Source organism: Diadema antillarum, unplaced genomic scaffold (genome assembly GCF_040938485.1).
Source record: "Diadema antillarum isolate AM-2024a unplaced genomic scaffold, OU_Dant_1.0 seq00000175_RagTag, whole genome shotgun sequence".
In the NCBI taxonomy this organism is placed as follows: Eukaryota; Metazoa; Echinodermata; class Echinoidea; order Diadematoida; family Diadematidae; genus Diadema; species Diadema antillarum.
This window is the reverse complement of record NW_027271243.1, coordinates 320179-340307: the sequence shown is the minus strand read 5'-3', so window position 1 is coordinate 340307 and position 20129 is coordinate 320179. Positions and strand designations below refer to the sequence as shown.

Sequence of the window (20129 nt, the reverse complement as noted above, 5' to 3'; positions counted from 1 at the left end):
TGAATCTTCGTGTCATATTTCTTAGCAATTCTATTTATTAGAAGCATCCAGATACGAAGGTCTCATGCACAGGATCATTGAAGTCTAAAGTAAGTAAGAAGTAAAATGTTTTACCTCTGATATTTTTACCTCACTTTTTCGTCTGACATTTCTACCTCTGACATTTTTACCTCTGACATTTTTACAACTGACATTTTTACCTCGGACAATTCTACCTCTGACATTTTACCTGGCACCTGTGCATCAGCCCCTATTTAACATTGTAATAAAGCTAATATAGATATTCAATTAGAATCAAACAATTAAAACAATGCAAACATCTAACCTCCACTCAAAAATGAATGAATGTGTTTGAATAAAATTAGTGTAAATTGTGACAAAACAGTATGTATGTTACTGAGTTCTCGTTATAATCTAAGTATAAAATGTAATAAATTGACATTATTTATTTCTGGAAACAGAATAGAACAAAAGGATGTTGTGAAATACCTTGGTGTTATGATTGATCAACACTTGAAATGGGATATATATATAGATACAATGTGCAGGAATATTGTCAAACTGGTGAAATTTCTGGGCGGTTTACGCAGTTATGTAAATACTGCATGAAAAAAAAAGAAAAGAAAAAAATGCCGGGAAACTATGACGCCATGCGACACTACTTTCAACTTTCAACTTTCAACTTTATTTTCACCTCCATCAAAATGAACAAAGAAATTATGTACATTGCATATACACGGGATATTTGTGATACAGAACAAAATTTGAAAAGGTACCGAAGGTCTTACTAGAAGTGGAAGGAAAAACACCGATAGGCAGGAATTTAAGAGAGCATGCAACTAAATGTATAGGCATATTCTAGGTCTGTTCACATGGCAACAACTGAGTAGTATAACAGAGGCCATAAAAGTAGTATAAAAGAGGCCATAACAGAGGCCATTTAATGCCATAAATAATGTTTCTCCACCGTATTTTAAAGAGATGTTTAGATTTTCCAATACGCCATATAATCTTCATTCTGTTGATACTCTTGTTCTTCCAAAACCCAAAACTCAATACTGCCACAAGTATCTTAGTTATAGAGGACCGTGTTTATATACTAGTATCAAATTTTCAGCTTAAGTGTATTTGTAGATGTATTTTTCTTGTTCTTCTTTTTCATTGATGCGTAGATGTTTGTATTTGTTAGATTCATTGATTTGGCTCATTACCATCATGGTAATAGTGTTTGTATAACTGAAGGGTAGTAGTGGATGCTATTTTAACTCTGTACAGTGTAGTTTTTGTTGATATAAGTTTGCATGTTAATCTCAGATATACCAAGTGTGTTTTCTTCTGGACCCCTCGGTAGAACAGCGCCACCATGAGGGCGGAGCTGACCAGGGCCCTCCAGCCGCAGATTCATGTACTTTATGATAATTTCTTTGTATTATTCAATAAGAAGTGATGTACATATTTTTTTTTGCGGAAATAAAATCAATCAATCAATCAATCAATCAATCAATCAATCAATCAATCAATCAATCAAACCTACCACATTAACGTAAATACAAGAGTACTCAAAGAAAATAGTATCCCCTTACATAAGAGTATGCTAGATGTATTGTCTAAGTGTAATTTAAAATATATCATCTCTTTTACCAGCTTGAATTTGTGTACAATGATATTACAACATAATTTGTTTCATTATCTCATTGTCTTTGCATGATATAAAGCTTCAAAACAAATGTAAAAAGAATTCAAATGTACGATGTCTTTTTTTTCCTCTATAGCAGCTGCCTAGTGTCCAATAAACGGGGTTGATGCCAAAGCAATATGATCCATGTTTTATGACCATACAACGTACAGAGAGAGAGAGAGAGAGAGGGGGGGGGGGGGGGGAGGGGGGCTTCAATTTGATAAAAGTTTTAATTTAGGAAATGCTTGTACCGCCAGATTTGCCATTTGATACTCAACTTTTTGGAACCTGAATATAAAATTAATCATGGATGTTTCGAAACTGAGTTATGTTTCCATTTCAAATTACCTCCAACTAAATGATTATAAGTATACTTTTCAGCTATTACTGTACTCATATCAATGTCAGTAGTATCCGACACACAGTTTTGAACTATCAAGGATAAAAAGTGGGGATTTCTTTTTTTGTCACACGGTACAAAAAACAAACACGCGTTTGATGAAGAGTGTAGAGCAGCTCGAAGAGCATTCTTGAATATTAAAAAAGAGGTTAGGATTGTTAGTTGAGGAACAGGCTTAATTTCGTTACAATTATTTAACAATGGATGGTATTTTTGATTTAAAGCTATTGGTCAAATATTAACCCTCTGTACAACGCGTAAACTTTACACAGGAACCAATAATGTGTATGCAAGTGTAGCCTACATACTTACAATGACCCTGAACAATGGGCGTGATAACGTCCACCTTTTCAGAGTTTTGCTGACTAGACTTCTAAATAATTGTCTCTTGCTCCAAGGCACATGAATACTTTATTAATAATTCATGATGGGTTGCCCTGGGCACTGCCAGTCTGAATTTATGGTAAAGGGTAAAATGCATGAACATGAAAAAAACAAACAAGTAAGCACATGTTTCCTTGTGCGTGCATAATGCAGTATACTCTACATTTCAGGATGAAAGACTAGCTGTGATGGTGGAATTTCCCATGACTGATAAATCATTCAAACCCTGGCCATTCTCTGGGTGTTAACCATACGTCTACACACACCAACTGACTCATTTTCAAGTAAAAGCTTTGTACAGAGTGTTGAAAAAAGAGCAAAATCTGAAGGCTAACTTGAAAAAGAATCTTGAATTTAAAGAAACTAGTATGCTTTCTTTCTTACGTAATACCTCCAACTCGATCTATTCCGCTATACTATGTTCATATCAATGTCAGTGCTATCTGATAGTCAAAACTGGTGGGAAATGTTTTTGTAACACCTAATACTTACCTCGTTCTGTTTAATTTTGACCTTTATTGCGGAACATACGGATGAATTTGACTTGTGCGGCGGCGTCGGGGAAAACGTTCATACCTTGGTGAGTTGACGCTTCGACGGAACGGACTGTAACCCTGGAGAAATGAACACACACACACACACACACACACACACTACACACACTATATATATATATATATATATATATATATATATATATATATATATATATATAATAAAAACAAGGAAACATGCTCAACTATCGGCTGTTATTATATATATATATGAGTATATGAATATAAGAACGACCCAAGTCCATGGAAGATCATTTCGAGTAAACTAAAAAAAACTTCATATCTTTTTTATTTGGCAACATTGTATATACAAATTAGAACATATATTATTATGACAATTATCATTTACATTAATTGTGGAGAGGCCATTTTGTGTGGTGGACTTGGGTCGTTCTTTGATTCATATGGAATTCGGTCGTTCTTTGATTCATACATATTCTGCTATAGAGATGGGAGAAGGATGAGAGAGGGCGCTATTATATGAATGTAAGAATGACCCAAGTCCTTCATTCTTACATTAATATAAGATTTAACTCATTCATTTCAGGCACTTCCAGGGGTAATTAGGATTTATCATTTACACACAAGATGAGTCCATGCATAAGCTACAATTTTCCATGTCAAACTAAATTTGGCCAAAAATTGGACTTGGGTCGTTCTTATATTCATATACTCATATCTCTCTCTCTCTCTCTCTCTCTCTCTCTATATATATATATATATATATATATATATATATATATATATATATATATATATATTATATATACATATATATATATGTATATATATGTGTGTGTGTGTGTGTGTGTATATCTTTTTGACAAGGCCTCGTGCTACTACGACCTCGATAGACGCTTGATCAAGGAGGTACTAGTACTTGAATAGACAAGGCAATGTGATTTGATCACAATTGTCAGGCGCATCAAGAAATAAAAATAAAACACACACCAAGCCTCAGCCGAAGGCTAGCTGCCCACAGACTGGACAGAGACAGAACACAGTTTGACGTTTGACGTGCACCTCACCCAAGTTCAAAAGATCATACATGTATGTGGGTTCAGCGTGCAAGAAATCGTGCAGTGAAGCTCTCGTACGGAGAAGCCACAATGCAGCTCTGCCATCAGGAATTGACCTGAATAATATGGTGAGCCTCATACACGTAAGTCCGTACACCGTTATTTCTGTGGCACATCCAATCAAAACATCTCATGCCAGTTTCATTTTCCCCTATCATCATGTGTGCAATTTCGTGTGTGTGTGTGTGTGTGTGTGTGTGTGTGTGTGTGTGTGCGTGTGTGTGTGTGTGATGCAAATATAAGTTAATAATAGCAGTCTGTGTAAATTTAAATCGTGTCGTTTAGCGTATGTGATCAGGGAAAATGAACATGGCTGGCGTCAGGGAAGACATCCGTTCGTTCATATACTAGTGCCATTATGGATATGCATTATTTATAGAGCAATAGAGAGTACAACAAAAGCGTGTTGTGCTGCTTCGTGGATCGATCTATCACTATTATTTCTCACTCGAAATAGTTGGGCGTTGCTTGCTCTGCATCCGTACTGTGTACATGTATGCTGGGTATGTTTCGTTGGAGTTGGAATAATACGCCATCAAATTTATACCCGCGTTACACATACTGTAAAAGTCCCCTTGCATGCACATATGGCAAGCTCGAGCTATTAGGTTGTAGTTCCATGCTATATAATCTATCGTGCATGTATAGGGCCCATGATAATTCGTGTTTTTGCGTATGTGTGTATGTGTGTCAATTTGTTAGGTCACAAATCTTGACCCCACTCCCTCATGTAGATTACTTAACGACCTCTAAACATAACTGAAGAAAGATAATGACATCTCCAAATGTATTGACAACACGCGGTGAGTTGGCTCAGTCGGTAGCGCGTCTGCCACACGATCACGCGGCCCGGGTTCGCTTCATTCATTCATCGCAAAGAGCAGGGTGTTTAACCAGGTGAAGTGGTCCCACCTCAAATCCAACTGGACCCCATGGAAGACCAGCTTAACCTAGCTTAATATGGGCTATCCAGCCATCTTCTCAGATGGAAAATGAACAAACAAACAAACCATTACGACACCGAAGGCAAATGATAAATTGCCAAACTATAAGATTGATTCTAAAGTGATAACAAATAAGCATGAGCTATGAAAACAAGATTGTGTTATAGTAGCTGAGGCTATTATACTAAAGACTTTTATTCAGACATTCTCGGATTCGAATCTTTGCAGCCCTGGGCGTTTGTCCTTTAAAGGGGAAAATCCAGTCCAAACATAAATTCGTCTGATAAAAAGAAGTAACGAGTTCAATGGTAAAAATTTGACTGAAATCGGATGAGAAATGAAGAAGTTGCATTTTGAGGTTATGCTATACTCTGCAAAACTGCAGTTCTTGTACAGTGGATATGAATATGCAAATGAGTGAGCTATTTAAACCATGTCGTACCCTCACAATATTCCAGTGATGGCGTACACACACACAAAAAAAAGACAAAAATTCCATGTTTCTGTCATTGAAGCCTGAACGTGGTGTTATTCCTGCATGGTTGAAAAACTTCACAATAGTGATCAGTTATAGGATTTGAGCCTCGGGAATAATTGCGTTTGAATGAAATGCCGGAAATTTAAAAGTTGTATGTCCAAACTAGTATGGCAAGTTGTGAGTGAATGGCATGCTCACTTTGCAATTTGCATATTCATATTGACTTTTCAAGAAATGTTTGCTCCCAAAATAGTGAAACTTCAAAATGTCATAACTTTTTTATTTTTCATCCGATTTCGATCAAAATTATACCGTTGAACTCGTAATATATTACTCTTTCTTATCAGGCTTATATTTGGACTAGATTTCCCCTTTAGATAGAGGAAATGCTATATATGGTGTATTGTTTGATCCAAACATTTTCCCTGGATGGCAGGGTCCACTAGAAGAGCACTGCTAGCCCCAACTATTCTGGATTTCTAAAACCAATCTGTAAATTCAAGAATCTGGCCATATCATCACCATTTCCAGAGGATATCATCACAATAACACTGATAATAATAGTAATAATGATAACAAAAACTAGATTTTCTTTATGTAGCGCATTAGTGGACTTTGTAAGAATCTCAGTGTACTTTACAGACTATTATTACCCCGGTCACTGGATGCATTATTTCCGAAAACACTGACCGTTCTCATTCTCCATTCCCTTAGGGGCATTCCAGCCAGTCGTCATTTCATAGGTGCGCACGTGCTGACCAACCGACATCCGTTAGACATTGGTACTCCAATGTGGACAAAGTGCCTTCCTGAAGAGCAAACCCACGATCCCACACCACCCTCATATGATTCAGAAACGTGCGCAGCTTTCATTCACTCGGGCAAGACACCTGCAAAAATTTTTATATCAATACAATTATGCACTTGATTAGAGCTAGTGCTGTTATATTGAAGAGCTTACGAGAGGGTTAAATGGCTTCACGTTAATAACAAAAAAGATAATACTTGTACCTGTAATATGGGTGATGTTTGTTATGCCAAAGGTTCGTTATTCCGAAACACACAAATTCCGTATAGACCCACCCTATAAAAAATAGATGACTTAATTTGAAAAGGAAATAATTAGTTTTGGTGACACGAACATTTATTTTGTGGCTTTTTCCGAAGGTTTGTTACTCCGAAGTTCATTAAGGTAGTCCGAAAATGAAGTAGGATTCGTCATGTTAAAGGCTCCTTAAATGTAAATCCGAAAAAAAGAATTGCAAGGTTCCTCATTTGGAAGTTGCGTTAATAAGAAAAAGAAAAGAAGTTCGTTATTCATTATGTTCGTTGATGAGAAAATATAGAAAATAAGCGCATATTTGCAAATGTGGTAACAAACCTTTGGAATTACGTACCTCAGTTCGTTTTCGGATAAACAATCTGCCGGATCGAGTAACGAATGTTTGTTTGTTTGTTTGTTGTTGTGTTTTCTCTCTTTTTTTTTTTTACTTTCGAATCAAAGAACCTTCGGAATAACGAACCTTGTTTCATTTTCAGAATGACAAACCTTTGGAATAGCGAACGCCTTCGGCATAACGAACTGGAAATGGCTAGTAACTGATCAGTGGGAATCAGTGGGAATGCTGGGGGATGATTATTCCAATCCTTGTGGAATTCATTTAAGAGTACATTATGTATCTATTGTTGAATGAAAATTTGTTTGCTCAGAATGATCTCATATTCAAGTAATGTGCAGTTTAATATTTCCAGGTTAGCATGCCTGTACAGTGACGGGGCGATTAAACTACACATTTCTTGAATATGAGACCATTCTGAAGCAAATAATTTACTTACAACAATAAATATATAATGTACTCTTAAATGAATCCCACATGGATTGGAACAATCACCCCCAGCATTCACACTGATCAGTTACTAGCCATCCCCTTTAAGCAATGAATATTCGGTGTGCTTACCACGTGACAGAATGTGACCAATGAGAAAGAGAGAGTTGAGATGTGAAATGGAGGGAAAAGCGACAGTGTACGACGTTTGCGTGGTGGGGGCTGGTATGGTGGGCTCGGCTGCTGCCAAGTGGCTGTCGCAGCAAGCGGACATCAAAGTTTGCCTGATCGGCCCGCAGGAACCCGAGGGTGAGGTGAGTGTAAAGGTCGCACTGGTATTTCAAAGATTTTGGCATATTGTCTTAAAAGTCTCAAATTGTGACCTGCACATATCTTTTGCACGAAATTATACCAAAAGGAACAAGATTTCCCCAGTAAATCACTTCATTTTTGGTTGCACCTACTTTTTGATGATAGCTGCATGAGTTGACATGAATGCATAATGTACTCGCTTTTATGTTGGTAACAGCCAATAACGACTGTTTTGTGAAGGATAATTCTCTTAAAACGTTGAATATTTAGTCATCTCACTACTATTTGGTTGTTGGCTTCTATACTCTTGATATGCATTTATCTATATGAAGAGTTTGTTCGCAAAAACCGATAAGTCCATATTTGCCAAATGGAGATATTTGCGATTAAAGGTCAAGAAAAATAAAGAGAATAATAAGAAATTTTTTTGCTTCTTTTGACCATAACTTCAAAAATGTACCCTTATATGTAGTGACCAATATATCATTTAAAAGGTATTATTTTGTACTTTATGACAGAGACCGTACTTCAAAATCTTCAAAAATGGACTTATCGGTTTTTGCAAACAAACTCTTCATATATTTCTAAATGTCTGTCGTATAGGGTATAACATTGCCAATTCTTGACATCCAGATACGAATATTTGATGAGAAAAGGTGAAAATCAAAAACTCTTAAACTCCACTTCATGTGTTATATTTCTTTTATTTTCTATTATTATCTTATGTCCTATTATGATAAAACTTGATTCATTCTGTTTGTACTCATTATCACAAACAAGTTTTGATTCGGATTTGAAATTTCAATGACAAACAATAATAAGGAGAGGGACATTCTACAAATGTGTCGGATTAAGATCTTTATTCGTTTGTCACTCCAAGCAGGAATGGAACTCGGCTGATCGAGAAATCTTCGGCTGCCACTACGACGAGGGCCGCATCACGCGGGAGTTGGACCACGACTCGGTCTGGGCTACCTTGGCTCGACGATCCATTCAACGTTACAAGGACATCGAGAGAGAAAGCGGTAATCGTGCGGGATTCTTAGGTTCTGTTTTTACGGGGGGGGGGGGGGGGAAGCGTGCAGTTGTGCAACGGATGTGGATGAAACTTCGCTATAATCACCATGGCAACTTGTCTACACGAGACGTTGTATCCTGATCAGTTGTCTGCCTAGCTATTGCTGTGGGTACTAACAAGTTTAACTTTAATATTGCGAAGTGCTTCATGAGGCAAAATTGTAGTTTCTGTGAAGAAGTACTAGTCAATTAATATTTGTTATTCTTGAAGCCGTTGACAGTGTTATTTCAATAACTTTCATATCCAACAAACATGAAGTTGAATACTTTCCCTGTTAAAATGTTTTGCCGTAACCTAAAAAAAGATCTAAGTAACGGCTTACCCTCTTACATTATCTACTCTTTTGTTTGTTACTCTTATTGTTTCATTCCAGTGTGCTCCTGACGATTCTTACGATGTGCACCAAGACTCTCCTTATATTTATTAACTGTTTTTTCTAACATTCCTTTTATTTGTTTATTTTTCTCTCAAGGACTCAAATTCTATGAGGAGGTTGGATGTGCCTTCATCGATAGGAAAGGGTCGCCTTCGAATCTTGCGTACAGGCGAACTGCTGAAAGACTTGGAATTCAGCACAAGATCCTGAACGCCACAGAATTTCACGCTACTTTTCCTCATATTCACGTCGAGGACAATACTGAGAGTGTATGGACGCCTCGTCACGCCGGCCACATCAGCCCGAGAACTCTCGTGCGAGCACAACAACGACTTGCAGAGCGAAGAGGATGCGACATCATCCGCGAAGTCGCCGTCAACGTCGAAGAGGTGAACCGTGGCGGTGGTAATGGAGGAGGAGGCGAGTTTGTGAAGGTCACCACGAAAGTTGGCCGCACAGTTCTGGCAAGGCGGGTCCTCCTTTGCTGCGGTGCTTCCACCAATTACTACAATCTTCTCCCCAGAGATAAGAAGCTGGATTTCAAAAGTTTGAGGGGAATTGTCATCCTGGCTGAACTGAGCAAAGACGACGTTGACAAACTCCGTGGGATGCCTTCCTTAGGTTACCATGACAACTACGCATTGCCGCCAATTAAGTATCCTGACGGTAGGTCATATGAACTTCGGTTGACATGAGCAAATATTCATTAAGTTATGGCCGTTTGTTTTTAATTTTATAAACGTTATTACTTTAGTAGATGAATACAACAGCTAGGCCTACTGTTCATCCATGGGAAGAACATTGTTTTTGTTGTGTTCCCTCATAGAAGTCCATGTTCTGAGAGTATAGGCCAGAAGACTTCCTCTTATTCTGTAATTAAAAGTACGTTCCTCTGGGTGTTATGTTACTAGAAAGGCACACTTATTTTCCAGGAATGTATTAAACTTCCCTCCACAGAATTGTCACGACATGCAGTCACTAGTGACTATAAACAGACGATATTATTATATTGCTATTTTGCAAAAAGAAAAAAAGCCGCAAACACTTGGGAATATTCTACGGTCATGCTGCAGACGTTAATATCGTTACGTATATTGCAAATTCAACTCCATTGAATATCGTAAATGATTTCAAAATGTTTATTAATTGGATTTCAAAAACAAATAAGCAAACAAACAAACATAACTCTCCTCTGTGGCTGAAAACAGTTAATTTAAATGATCATCAGGCCATAGTTGTACAAGTGAAAAGTAGCTTATCATGCACAATCAGTTACATTCAAGCATGACGTTATCTTGTTAGATCTTTTTTTTTTAATTTGCTTTGCTTTTACCCTCACAAACTCACTCGGAAATGGTGTTATTTGCACGTACATGTGGTCAGCACAGCAGTAATTCTTTTTTAAAGAACTTCAGATTCCTCTACATCTTCTAAAAATTGTCACTGTTTTATGGACAACAGACATTTTAAATACTGAACAACTGATGTATACATCTTCGCAAATACCGGTAGCATGATCGTACGGTAACCTGAAATATCTTTAGTCATTATCCCTAATTTATCGTGAAACAGCTATTTGCTGACAGTACATAGTAGATATAAAAGAGAACCTTATTCATCAGTACCATTTTTTGTTTCGGTGTTGTGTTAATTGTTTTCTTATTCAATGCACGCGTACTGTTTAACCATTTACGGTCCAAATTATGGTATCATTATTTTTTGTTATGATTTGCAGGAAGGTTCTATCTGAAATTAGGATTCAGGGCAGATCCTGCGGATGAGGTACACACGGTGGCAGAGGCCGCATCGTGGTACAAGAGCCACGGGCGAGGCCGGGATGCCACAGAGATGTTGGAGGTCTTTCGTGGTCTTTTTCCAGGTATGGTTTTTATATAATTTCTCAAATATTCAAGAGTTTGGATATACTCCATTCTTGTCAAATTTAGATAATAGCAATAAAACCTTTTGTAAAACAAAGTAAGTGTTGAGACAATGTTCAGTATTTTTTTTTTACCACAACTTCTAGGATATTCCGTATTGTGGAACAAGGGAAGATTTTTGGAAAGGTTTTGTTTCGCTCTATTTGATGATGGAGTTACATTGAAATGTTTAGAAATGGCGCTTCATCCTTGTTGGGATCAAACCTTTCTTTTCTCCTTTTGAATTGATTCTAGAGTAACTCACAATTTTCACAAGCTATGCTTTTCTTGTGAATTCCTCTTTTTTCCATGTAGAGTTATAAATCAAGATTGTATTGCTTACTTGTTTTTTTTTGTCCAAACCAGAGTTGATATCCTTATAGTAATTGTTTCCATTTTTTTTTTGAAACTTACGTGATTCAAAGTTCCTTTAGATATGTACTCATGTAGGCGTTATGTATTACTTTGTATCACTTTATATGGAAAAATCATTTTGAATTGTATTGAATTGAATTAATTGAGTTGAATTGAATTGAATTAATGGCTTTGAGTGCATCTGTCATTGAGTGGCTAAGACTCTATAGGCAATTGAACAAAAAGTCGGAATTGATTCGTGCTCTGCGCGTGTCTCTCTTGGGCCTGATGTCCTATTCTTTCTCATCCCTCGACCCATGTGTGTAAAAGGAGCAAGACCCTTCGGGAGAACAGAGATAGTAATTTTACCAATGACATAAAATCATCAATATCAAGATAACATCTAACAAAGATCATTTTTACCACAGTTTAACCGGCCGTCAATTAGTAGCTGTGAGATAGTATTAAAGAAGGCATATGTTGAGCATTGTGATCAAACTCCTTGCGAACGTTTTAGTGTATATTGTCCACTAAAAATATGTTACAAATTGGCTGCGAGTGAACAAATTATTAATCAATATATCAAAAACTAATATTATGATATTTACAAAGAAAAAAATTAACACTGACAGTGTATTTATTAACATGTGTGGTTGTCAAATTATGCAGACATCTTCAGTGAAATTCCTTGGAGTTCATGTAGATAATAAATTGAATTGGTCGAATCATATTAATTTTGTTTGTAATAAATTATCAAAAAATATTGGTGTAATGTATAAACTTAGTTTTCTCCCAAAGTCTGTTTTAAAGTCAATCTATAATGCTATAATTTTACCTCATTTGTATTATGGAATAACTGTTTGGGGCAATGCTCACGAATGTTACATTCAAAGACTTTTAATGCTTCAAAAACGTGCAATACGAATCATTTCCCATGCCACTTTTCTTGCCCATACCCAGCCACTTTTTTTATCCCTGAAGATATTGCAGTTGAATGATATGTACAAATATCAAGCTGGCATTTTTATGTATTTGTGTAAAAATCGTTTATTACCAAAGACTCTCTTAGATTTGTTCACTTTTAATAATCAAATTCATAATTATAGCACGCGATCCGCGAATGATTTTCACCTACCTCTATCCCGTACTTCTTTTTATCAACGATCTATCATTTACATTGGTCCTACCCTGTGGAATTCTCTCCCCTGTGCAATTCGTAATGCTAACTCTTTGAATACATTTAAATCTGGTTACAAAAAAATTCTCTTTTATAATTATAGCCAAACTCATTGAGGTCAAGAGTATAATCTTTTATTCTTTATGATTCAAGACATCCCGTATTTTGTTGTCATTGTGTGCTTTGTTTTGTCTTGTCTTGTCTTGTCCTGTTCCTACATTTTACTTCAATTGAACACACTATAGATAAATGTAATTGAAATTGAATGAATGATTTTAGGTCAGCTAAAAATAAGGGACATTTCCTTTCTGGCTGCTACCTTCCATAGCATATCTGTTAAACCTATTCATATATGTGTTATTGTCAATCTATTTCTGTTGTTTTTTTTTCCTTTTCACTGTATGATATGTTCGTAGTCGTATCCGAATATTGATGTATGCATTGTTTTTTTAATATGTTCCATGCTTTGGTGAAATAAAGAAACTTGAAACTTGAAACTTGAAACTTGAAAAAGAAGTACAGTTGTAACTTCTTATCTAGACTTTCCTGGAGTCATAGCGTTTCAGACAGCCAGTTGTCTTATGTGACTGCCCATAAATAAACAAAGCATCGCAGTATTGAAGGATTATTCCAGGTGAAGATAACTGATTGTTCTTTATGAATTCATTACATATTCTCAAGAAATCTTTCTTGTATTCAAGTATTTTAGTTTACGTATAGTGGGGTTAAAACAAATAGTTATTGTAACTATTGACACATTGTCACCAATCACGCGCCACGTATATTGAGAGCTACATTTTAGAAGAAACAAGAGACTTATCAATTTTCAAATTCTTTTTTCGTGAAATGTAATGACTAATACAGACCTCAAACCTGTCTCCATGGAAACCAACTCGTGTCTGGTTACCCTGACTCCAAACGAACACCTGTACTGCGATATGGCTTCACCTCGAGTTGGAGTGTTGGCTTGCATGAACGGCTGGGGTGCAAAGTCTAGTGACGAGATCGGCCGCATGGGGGCGCTGATGATTAGCAAAGGATCCTGGGACCACGATTTGAATGCAGACCTGTTTAAGCTACGCTTTAAACCAGCGTCGACAGCTCCTTCAAAATATTAAGCGCATTACCCACCAAAGTAAACAGAAGTACAAAGATTGTTTAATCATGTATATTACACTGTAGTTGTATGCTGTTTGTTTAAAAGAAATCTGAAGTTAAAAATGTATTCCCACAGATTGAATCCAGTATTAGAGCGATAAAGGAATGATCGGTACTTAACGACCTAAAGTTGGACAGTGCCAAAACAGAATTTCTCACTATTTCTTCGCGTTTTCGGGCAGTAGAATCCATACAGTCTCTTGACTTCGATGGTACTGCTATCCATGCAGCACACACTTGCAGTAATTTAGGTGTTATCTTGGATGATAAATTGCTCATGGAAAATTTTGAGTCGCACAAATGTCACTCTGCTTCATTCGCACTTTACAAAATTGGGAAAATTCGAGAGTTTAATGACAAACACACCGCAGAACAAATAGTAGTTCATGCTTTCGTCATTTGCTAACATGAAACTCGGTACCATCATTGTAATTGGAATTGTATGTTTTTTTTTTGTATAATCTTTCCATTTTTTGAGCGCATAGGGATATCATCATTGTGTTATGCGCTATGCACTGTCAATTATTATTATTATAGGTTTTCCTGGCCAATTCCGCACTTTTTTCAATCCAATTCCTAATTGCTGCATTCAATTTAGCACAATTTAGCCTAGATGGCATGTTCGGTATTTCAATTTTATAATCTTTTCATTCAAATTCATTTTGGAGCATTCAAATTACCTTTTACATCATTCGAGTCAGCACTTTTTCAGTTCAAATTCGTAAGACAAGCACCATTTCGCAAATCGTTCATTCAATTTAGCACGATATAGTCACGTGATCACGTATACGCTGCGCTCGTTCATTCGAATTCATTCTTGGGCATCCAATGTCGCATTTACTGCGGTCAATTTAGCAGACACGTTTATGCTTTTATTCTGATATCACCTTTGCAACAGTACTTTCAAAATATGTGCATGTGCTTATAATGTTCGATAGCATTATTTCATTCACAGATACATTGATCTTAAGTTTGTTTTGTCAATAATTGGGAGAAGGAGGTTTCAATTTGCATCGTGATTATTTCTTTCATCTGCATGTTTCATTATTTTCATTTGGTGGGTGCTAGATTGCGTTAATTATCATTAGGAATAAATAAAAGTTCTTGGATCAGCTCTAGCCATCAATTTGTCAAGGTTATTACCCTCGAATGCTTCTATAATTCTTTCCCTGTCTTCTTGAGAGATACGCCTGTATCTAACTCGTGCTGCCATGACTGGACATAAGAAAGTGAAGTGAATCTATGGTACTGGTGCAAGCATGGCATGTATAGTTCTGATAACATGTATGAAAGAACAACAAACAGAGCAACAAACTTGAGTTATTTAGTGTCAAAGATACCTTTACTATATACTTAACAGTGTGTGGATGAACTATTCACATTTAAATACATATAAATCACGGTTCTCACCTTTTCAAAATAGAAATAACATTACGCCAATTTGAATGAACATGTTTGGAATTTGACTGCCCATACGCGAAATTGAATGACTGAAATACCATTTTCCGCCAGTGCTGGCGAATGTGAATGACTGAAGAGCACGTGCCAATTTGAATGCCCGTGTTACGAATTCGAAAGGCACTTGTGCGAATTTCAATGACCGAAATGCTAAATTGAACGAACAAGTTGAAATTTTGAATGACAGAATGTGTAGTGACGAGGATTTTCGCTAAATTGAATGAACCTTTTATCAAATGGACTGACAAAAGTGCGAAATTGGCCGGGAAAACCTATATTAGTAGTGGTATTAGTATTATGCGTGTAACAAACTCACTTTGTGTTGATGACAGGAAAAAGTGGTCAAACTGCCATTGACCGTGTTACCTCGATCAGTCGTCAAAAATAATGAGTCAAAAGAAAATTGCAGTGAGAATATATCACCTCAGTCAAAATATATAAATAAACGAATATGCAAGCAAGTTCTATTTTTCTATAACCCTTTAACAGATATGATGCCAGCACTTTAATTTGATACAAATCGTTTTTCTTTTTCACGACATGCCAGATCACTTTTTCACATTTTGTTCGTTGGTTCACATACCATGCTTAAAACCACATGTTATGTCGCAAGGTTCTTAGTGATTACCAGATCATTACAGGATACGAAAAGATAAATGACACACTAGAGATTGCAACAAACAAACAAAAAATGATTAAAAAAGGAGCAGACTTTTGAAGAATTTCTCCTTTCGTTCCAAAAGCCGGGTCTTCCATAATACATTGTACTACGAATTGACGATGTCTTCATGTACTTGCTCATATTTCTATCTTAGATATTGTCGAACCGTTTTATTCCATTGTAGTTACGTTTGGGACCATCTTGTCTGACGGCTTTATACTGTTACGCTCAGGTGTGTAGCACTACTTTGTCGTGCAGTTAATACTGTTACGTTCTGTTGTGTAGTAGAGCATAAACAAATATTCAAAAACCTCTTTGAGAGGCTATTCATGTTTTCGGGATGGTGTAGTACTGGTTGAGGAGAGTATTCAGCCGTTACTTTTTTTGCATACAATTCTATGAGGAATCCAAAGTTCATGATTATGATGAAAAACGAAGCAATCTTATAATAAAAGGTGGCTCCCATGTTTATTCAGTTTGCCTCTATTTTGGACAACTCAGCTATTTCGAAACCAATTTTCATTCTTGACTGTGCATACATCTTAGAATTATGACTGTGCTCTTTCATATTGCCCCTAAGAGGTTTCTTATTGTCTTAAAAAAAAATCTCGAAACATAAGTTTGAAACCTGTAGCCAATTCTCAATCGAGACCGTACCATCCTTTTAACCCTCTCCTTGCCAAATCATAACACCTGCCCATAGGTTTCTGTGTGAAATTTGTGCACAGTCGATTCATTGTCAGAGAAAGAGGTAAGGGAGGATTACGTACGTAATCTACCGAGTATTGCTCAGCACTTGGCTCTATATTTTGCATACGAATGTGCAATAGAACGCCTCACTGGCATACTCATATCATTTTTACTGAATTTCATGAAAACATATATATATATACCGTCATAATTTTCTTTGTGAAGATTTCGTTTAGGTTATTTCCAGCTCTGAGAAGTGTCTTCCTCTTGGTCATGATAAAGGTTACCAGACTCCCATCGTGGTGTCTTTGTAAGGATGACCTCATTTTCTTTTTCAACATCGTTCACAGAGGAATACGATTTTAATCGATGTAAACTCAGCGATTGGGCGATTCCACCCGTCGGCATAGTAAATAAATTCCTATACAGCTGAATGAGTTACATTTTAGTTACCATTAATTTTGAGCCTTCTTTTTTATTCGTCATATACTCATGCTTTTCTTTTATCTATTCCTTTCCTACGTATACCTCGGTGATCCCTCGCACCATGTGCCTCGCGTGTGTTGGTATAGACCCTTCATTTCTTCTCCCTTCTCGCCTTTTTCCTGTCCTCATGTTTCTTTCTGTTTCTTCTTTCAAAATAATTTCTTCTTTTTCCTTCACTGTTTGTTTCCTCTCTATCTTTCTCTTTACAAGAGAGGTTGCTTGTGTTTGTCTATCCGTCTGTTTGTTTGTTTGTTCGTATAGATCTGTATGTGTTGTGCACCTTTTATAATATATCTAGCAAATCGCTTCTTTGATGTTATTTAGTCTTTTTGTCCACGAGGAGACTGCAAAATACAAGCTTAGCTTTTTAGCATGTCTCCTCCATTTCCTGCAATTGTAGATTTAATTCAATGTTCACTTGCTTTTGTGATGCGTATAGTATTCTTAACTTCACGTATTTTTCTTTGTTACTACATTGTATTGATATTGTGTTATTTTGTGTATGAAAATGTTTTACATTGCTGGAAATGAAATAAATGAAAATTTATCACATAGGTCTTTTATTCGGGCGAAGTTGCAAAATTTCAAGGAATGTTAAGTGTTAAGGTAATTAATGTTTTTACTGCTAATCATGGACAATCGTAGTTAAACAGGCTAAACTGTTTTAAGGCGCTATATATGCCATTTTTATTGACCTTGGTAAAACCAACAGTCTATAATATGATATATGTATACGCAATGATATTAAAGTGTGTCTGATACAGAATACAAATTAACTTTCCCCAATGATTAATTTACTGTTCCGTAGTACTGCAGCAATTTTTTATGCAGTGGAGTAATATGGAAAAGAGGTTATGTGTGAACACGTTTTGTCGGGAGCCTCTGAAAAAGAAAAGAAAATAAGAGGAGAGAGAGAGAGAAAAGAGACAGACAGATAGACTGATAGAAAAACAGAGAGAAGAGGGAGACAATCTGGAAACTGCTGAAATTTTAAATTGAAGTTTTGTGCGGCATCGAAATGATAGGTGCGCAAAATCACATTAGAAAATTTAGATTAATAATCGTTTTTGTTCACCTTCAGATTACATAATCAGACTGTATTTTAGCACATGCCGATTTAAAGATAAGCCTTAAAAGGAAGATTTAGTGAAGGAAGTAACACACACAAAAAAGTGGCGATGCAGAAGTAGCTGCCTTCAACATAGGGCGAGAAAATAGCTGTGAGGTGAGACGGCGATTTCTGAAAGGACATAGATTTATGCCATGTATGCAGTGGTATTAAATGCATCTTGGCTTGTGTTTATTTCAAGGCGACTGAAAGCCAAATGTACATGTGGATTGAGAGAATGCAGCAATATCATTTTGCAGAATACATCATGAACGTTTGCGGAAAGTCGGACAATCCGTAGAAACGTTCTGAATATTCTTCATGGCTTGGTGCATGGCCATCGATGAAGGAGAAGACTACGTGTACACTGTACAACACTTCGTGACGTCACGTATGGAAAACGATACAGAGAATAAGAAGAATTCTAAGAAAATACTGTTCATGAAAAGTACAAATTTCCTCGACTTGTTATTACTAACTGACACACTACCATGCATGAAAGGTAATATAGGTTTTTCCGGCCAATTTCTCACTTTTGTCAGTCCAATTCCTAATTGCTGCATTCAATTTAGCACAATATAGCCTAGATGGCATGTTCGGTATTTCAATTTTATAATCTTTTCATTCAAATTCATTTTGGAGCATTCAAATTACCTTTAACATCATTCGAATCAGCACTTTTTCAGTTCCAATTCGTAATACAAGCACCATTTCGCAAATCGTTCATTCAATTTAGCATGATATAGTCACGTGATCACGTATACGCTGCGCTCGTTCATTCGAATTCATTCTTGGGCATCCAATTTCGCATTTACTGCAGTCAATTTAGCAGACACGTTTATGCTCCTATTCCTTTTTTAATTTTCATTCATCATAGGTATTGTTTGCAAGAATCATAACATTTCATATTTTCGTATTCATTCTTTATTCTGATATCATCTTTGCAACAGTACTTTCAAAATATGTGCAAGTGTTTATAATGTTCGATAGCATTATTTCATTCACAGATACATTAGTCTTAAGTTTGTTTTGACATTAATAAGGAGAAGGAGGTTTCAATTTACATCGTGATTATTTCTTTTATCTGCATGTTTCATTATTTTCATTTGGTGGGTGCTATATTGCGTTAATCATCATTATGAATAATGTTCTTGGATCAGCTCCTAGCCATCAATTTCTCAAGGTTATTACCCTCAAATGTTTCTATGATTCCCTGTCTTCTTGAGAGATACGCCTAAATCTAACATGTGCTGCCATGACTGGACATAAGAAAGTAAACTGAATCTATGGTACTGGTGCATGTATATATGGTTCTGATGTCATGTATGAAAGAAGAGAGGTGTTACAGAGCAACAAACTTGAGTTAGTGAGGGTCAAAGATACCTTTACTAAGTACTTATGCCCCAGTCACATATAAACACGGATGCGCAAGGATCTACACTGTGATCCGGGGGAATCCGGGGGCGTCCGGGGACGTCCGGGGAGATCCGGGATTTGTACACACGGTATCAACACGGCAGCTACACGGATAAGGTCGGAAGAGCGCGGCGTCTACACGGACACACACGGTATCTACACGGATCAACACGGCAGCTACACGGATCAACACGGCATCTACACGGCAGCCACACGGACCATCCCGGATTGCTCTGCCAACACGGCAATCCCCGGATGACGCCGGATGTTTTTGACCTCCAAAAGTTGCCGTGTTGGTCTCCCGGCGTCAACACGGATCTCTCCCCGGATCAGATCCGGGGTGGTCCGGGGTGATCCGGGATGTCTCTGTGACTGGGGCATAAACAGTGTGTGGATGAAACAAAAAAAAAATCAAATTCAAATACGTATAAATCACGGTTCTCACCTTTTCAACATAGAAATAACATTACGCCAATTTGAATGAACATGTTTGGAATTTGACTACCCATACGCGAAATTGAATGACTGAAATACCATTTTCCGCCAGTGCTGGCGAATTTGAATGACTGAAGAGCACGTGCCAATTTGAATGC

The 20129-nt window shown here is 36.8% G+C and overlaps 1 protein-coding gene across 1 annotated transcript; it reads left to right on the top strand.

Annotated features, from left to right (window-relative positions):
* Positions 1-4043: 4043 nt before the first annotated feature.
* On the top strand, positions 4044-13699 carry LOC139728351 (monomeric sarcosine oxidase-like). The gene is made up of 6 exons (XM_071639295.1): positions 4044-4178; positions 7486-7657; positions 8539-8680; positions 9206-9775; positions 10845-10988; positions 13424-13699. Exons 2-6 carry the CDS (start codon positions 7496-7498, stop codon positions 13675-13677), a joined length of 1272 nt encoding a protein of 423 aa, XP_071495396.1. The 5' UTR covers positions 4044-4178; positions 7486-7495; the 3' UTR covers positions 13678-13699.
* Positions 13700-20129: the final 6430 nt, after the last annotated feature.

What these genes read in the sequence shown, in the direction of transcription:
- LOC139728351 (XM_071639295.1), top strand. Translation starts at nt 7,496, where the DNA reads ATGAGAAAGAGAGAGTTGAGATGTGAAATGGAGGGAAAAGCGACAGTG. An exon ending in CGCAGGAACCCGAGGGTGAG is followed by an intron (nt 7,658 to 8,538) that starts GTGAGTGTAAAG and finishes CACTCCAAGCAG; the next exon opens with GAATGGAACTCGGCTGATCG. An exon ending in GGACATCGAGAGAGAAAGCG is followed by an intron (nt 8,681 to 9,205) that starts GTAATCGTGCGG and finishes TTTTCTCTCAAG; the next exon opens with GACTCAAATTCTATGAGGAG.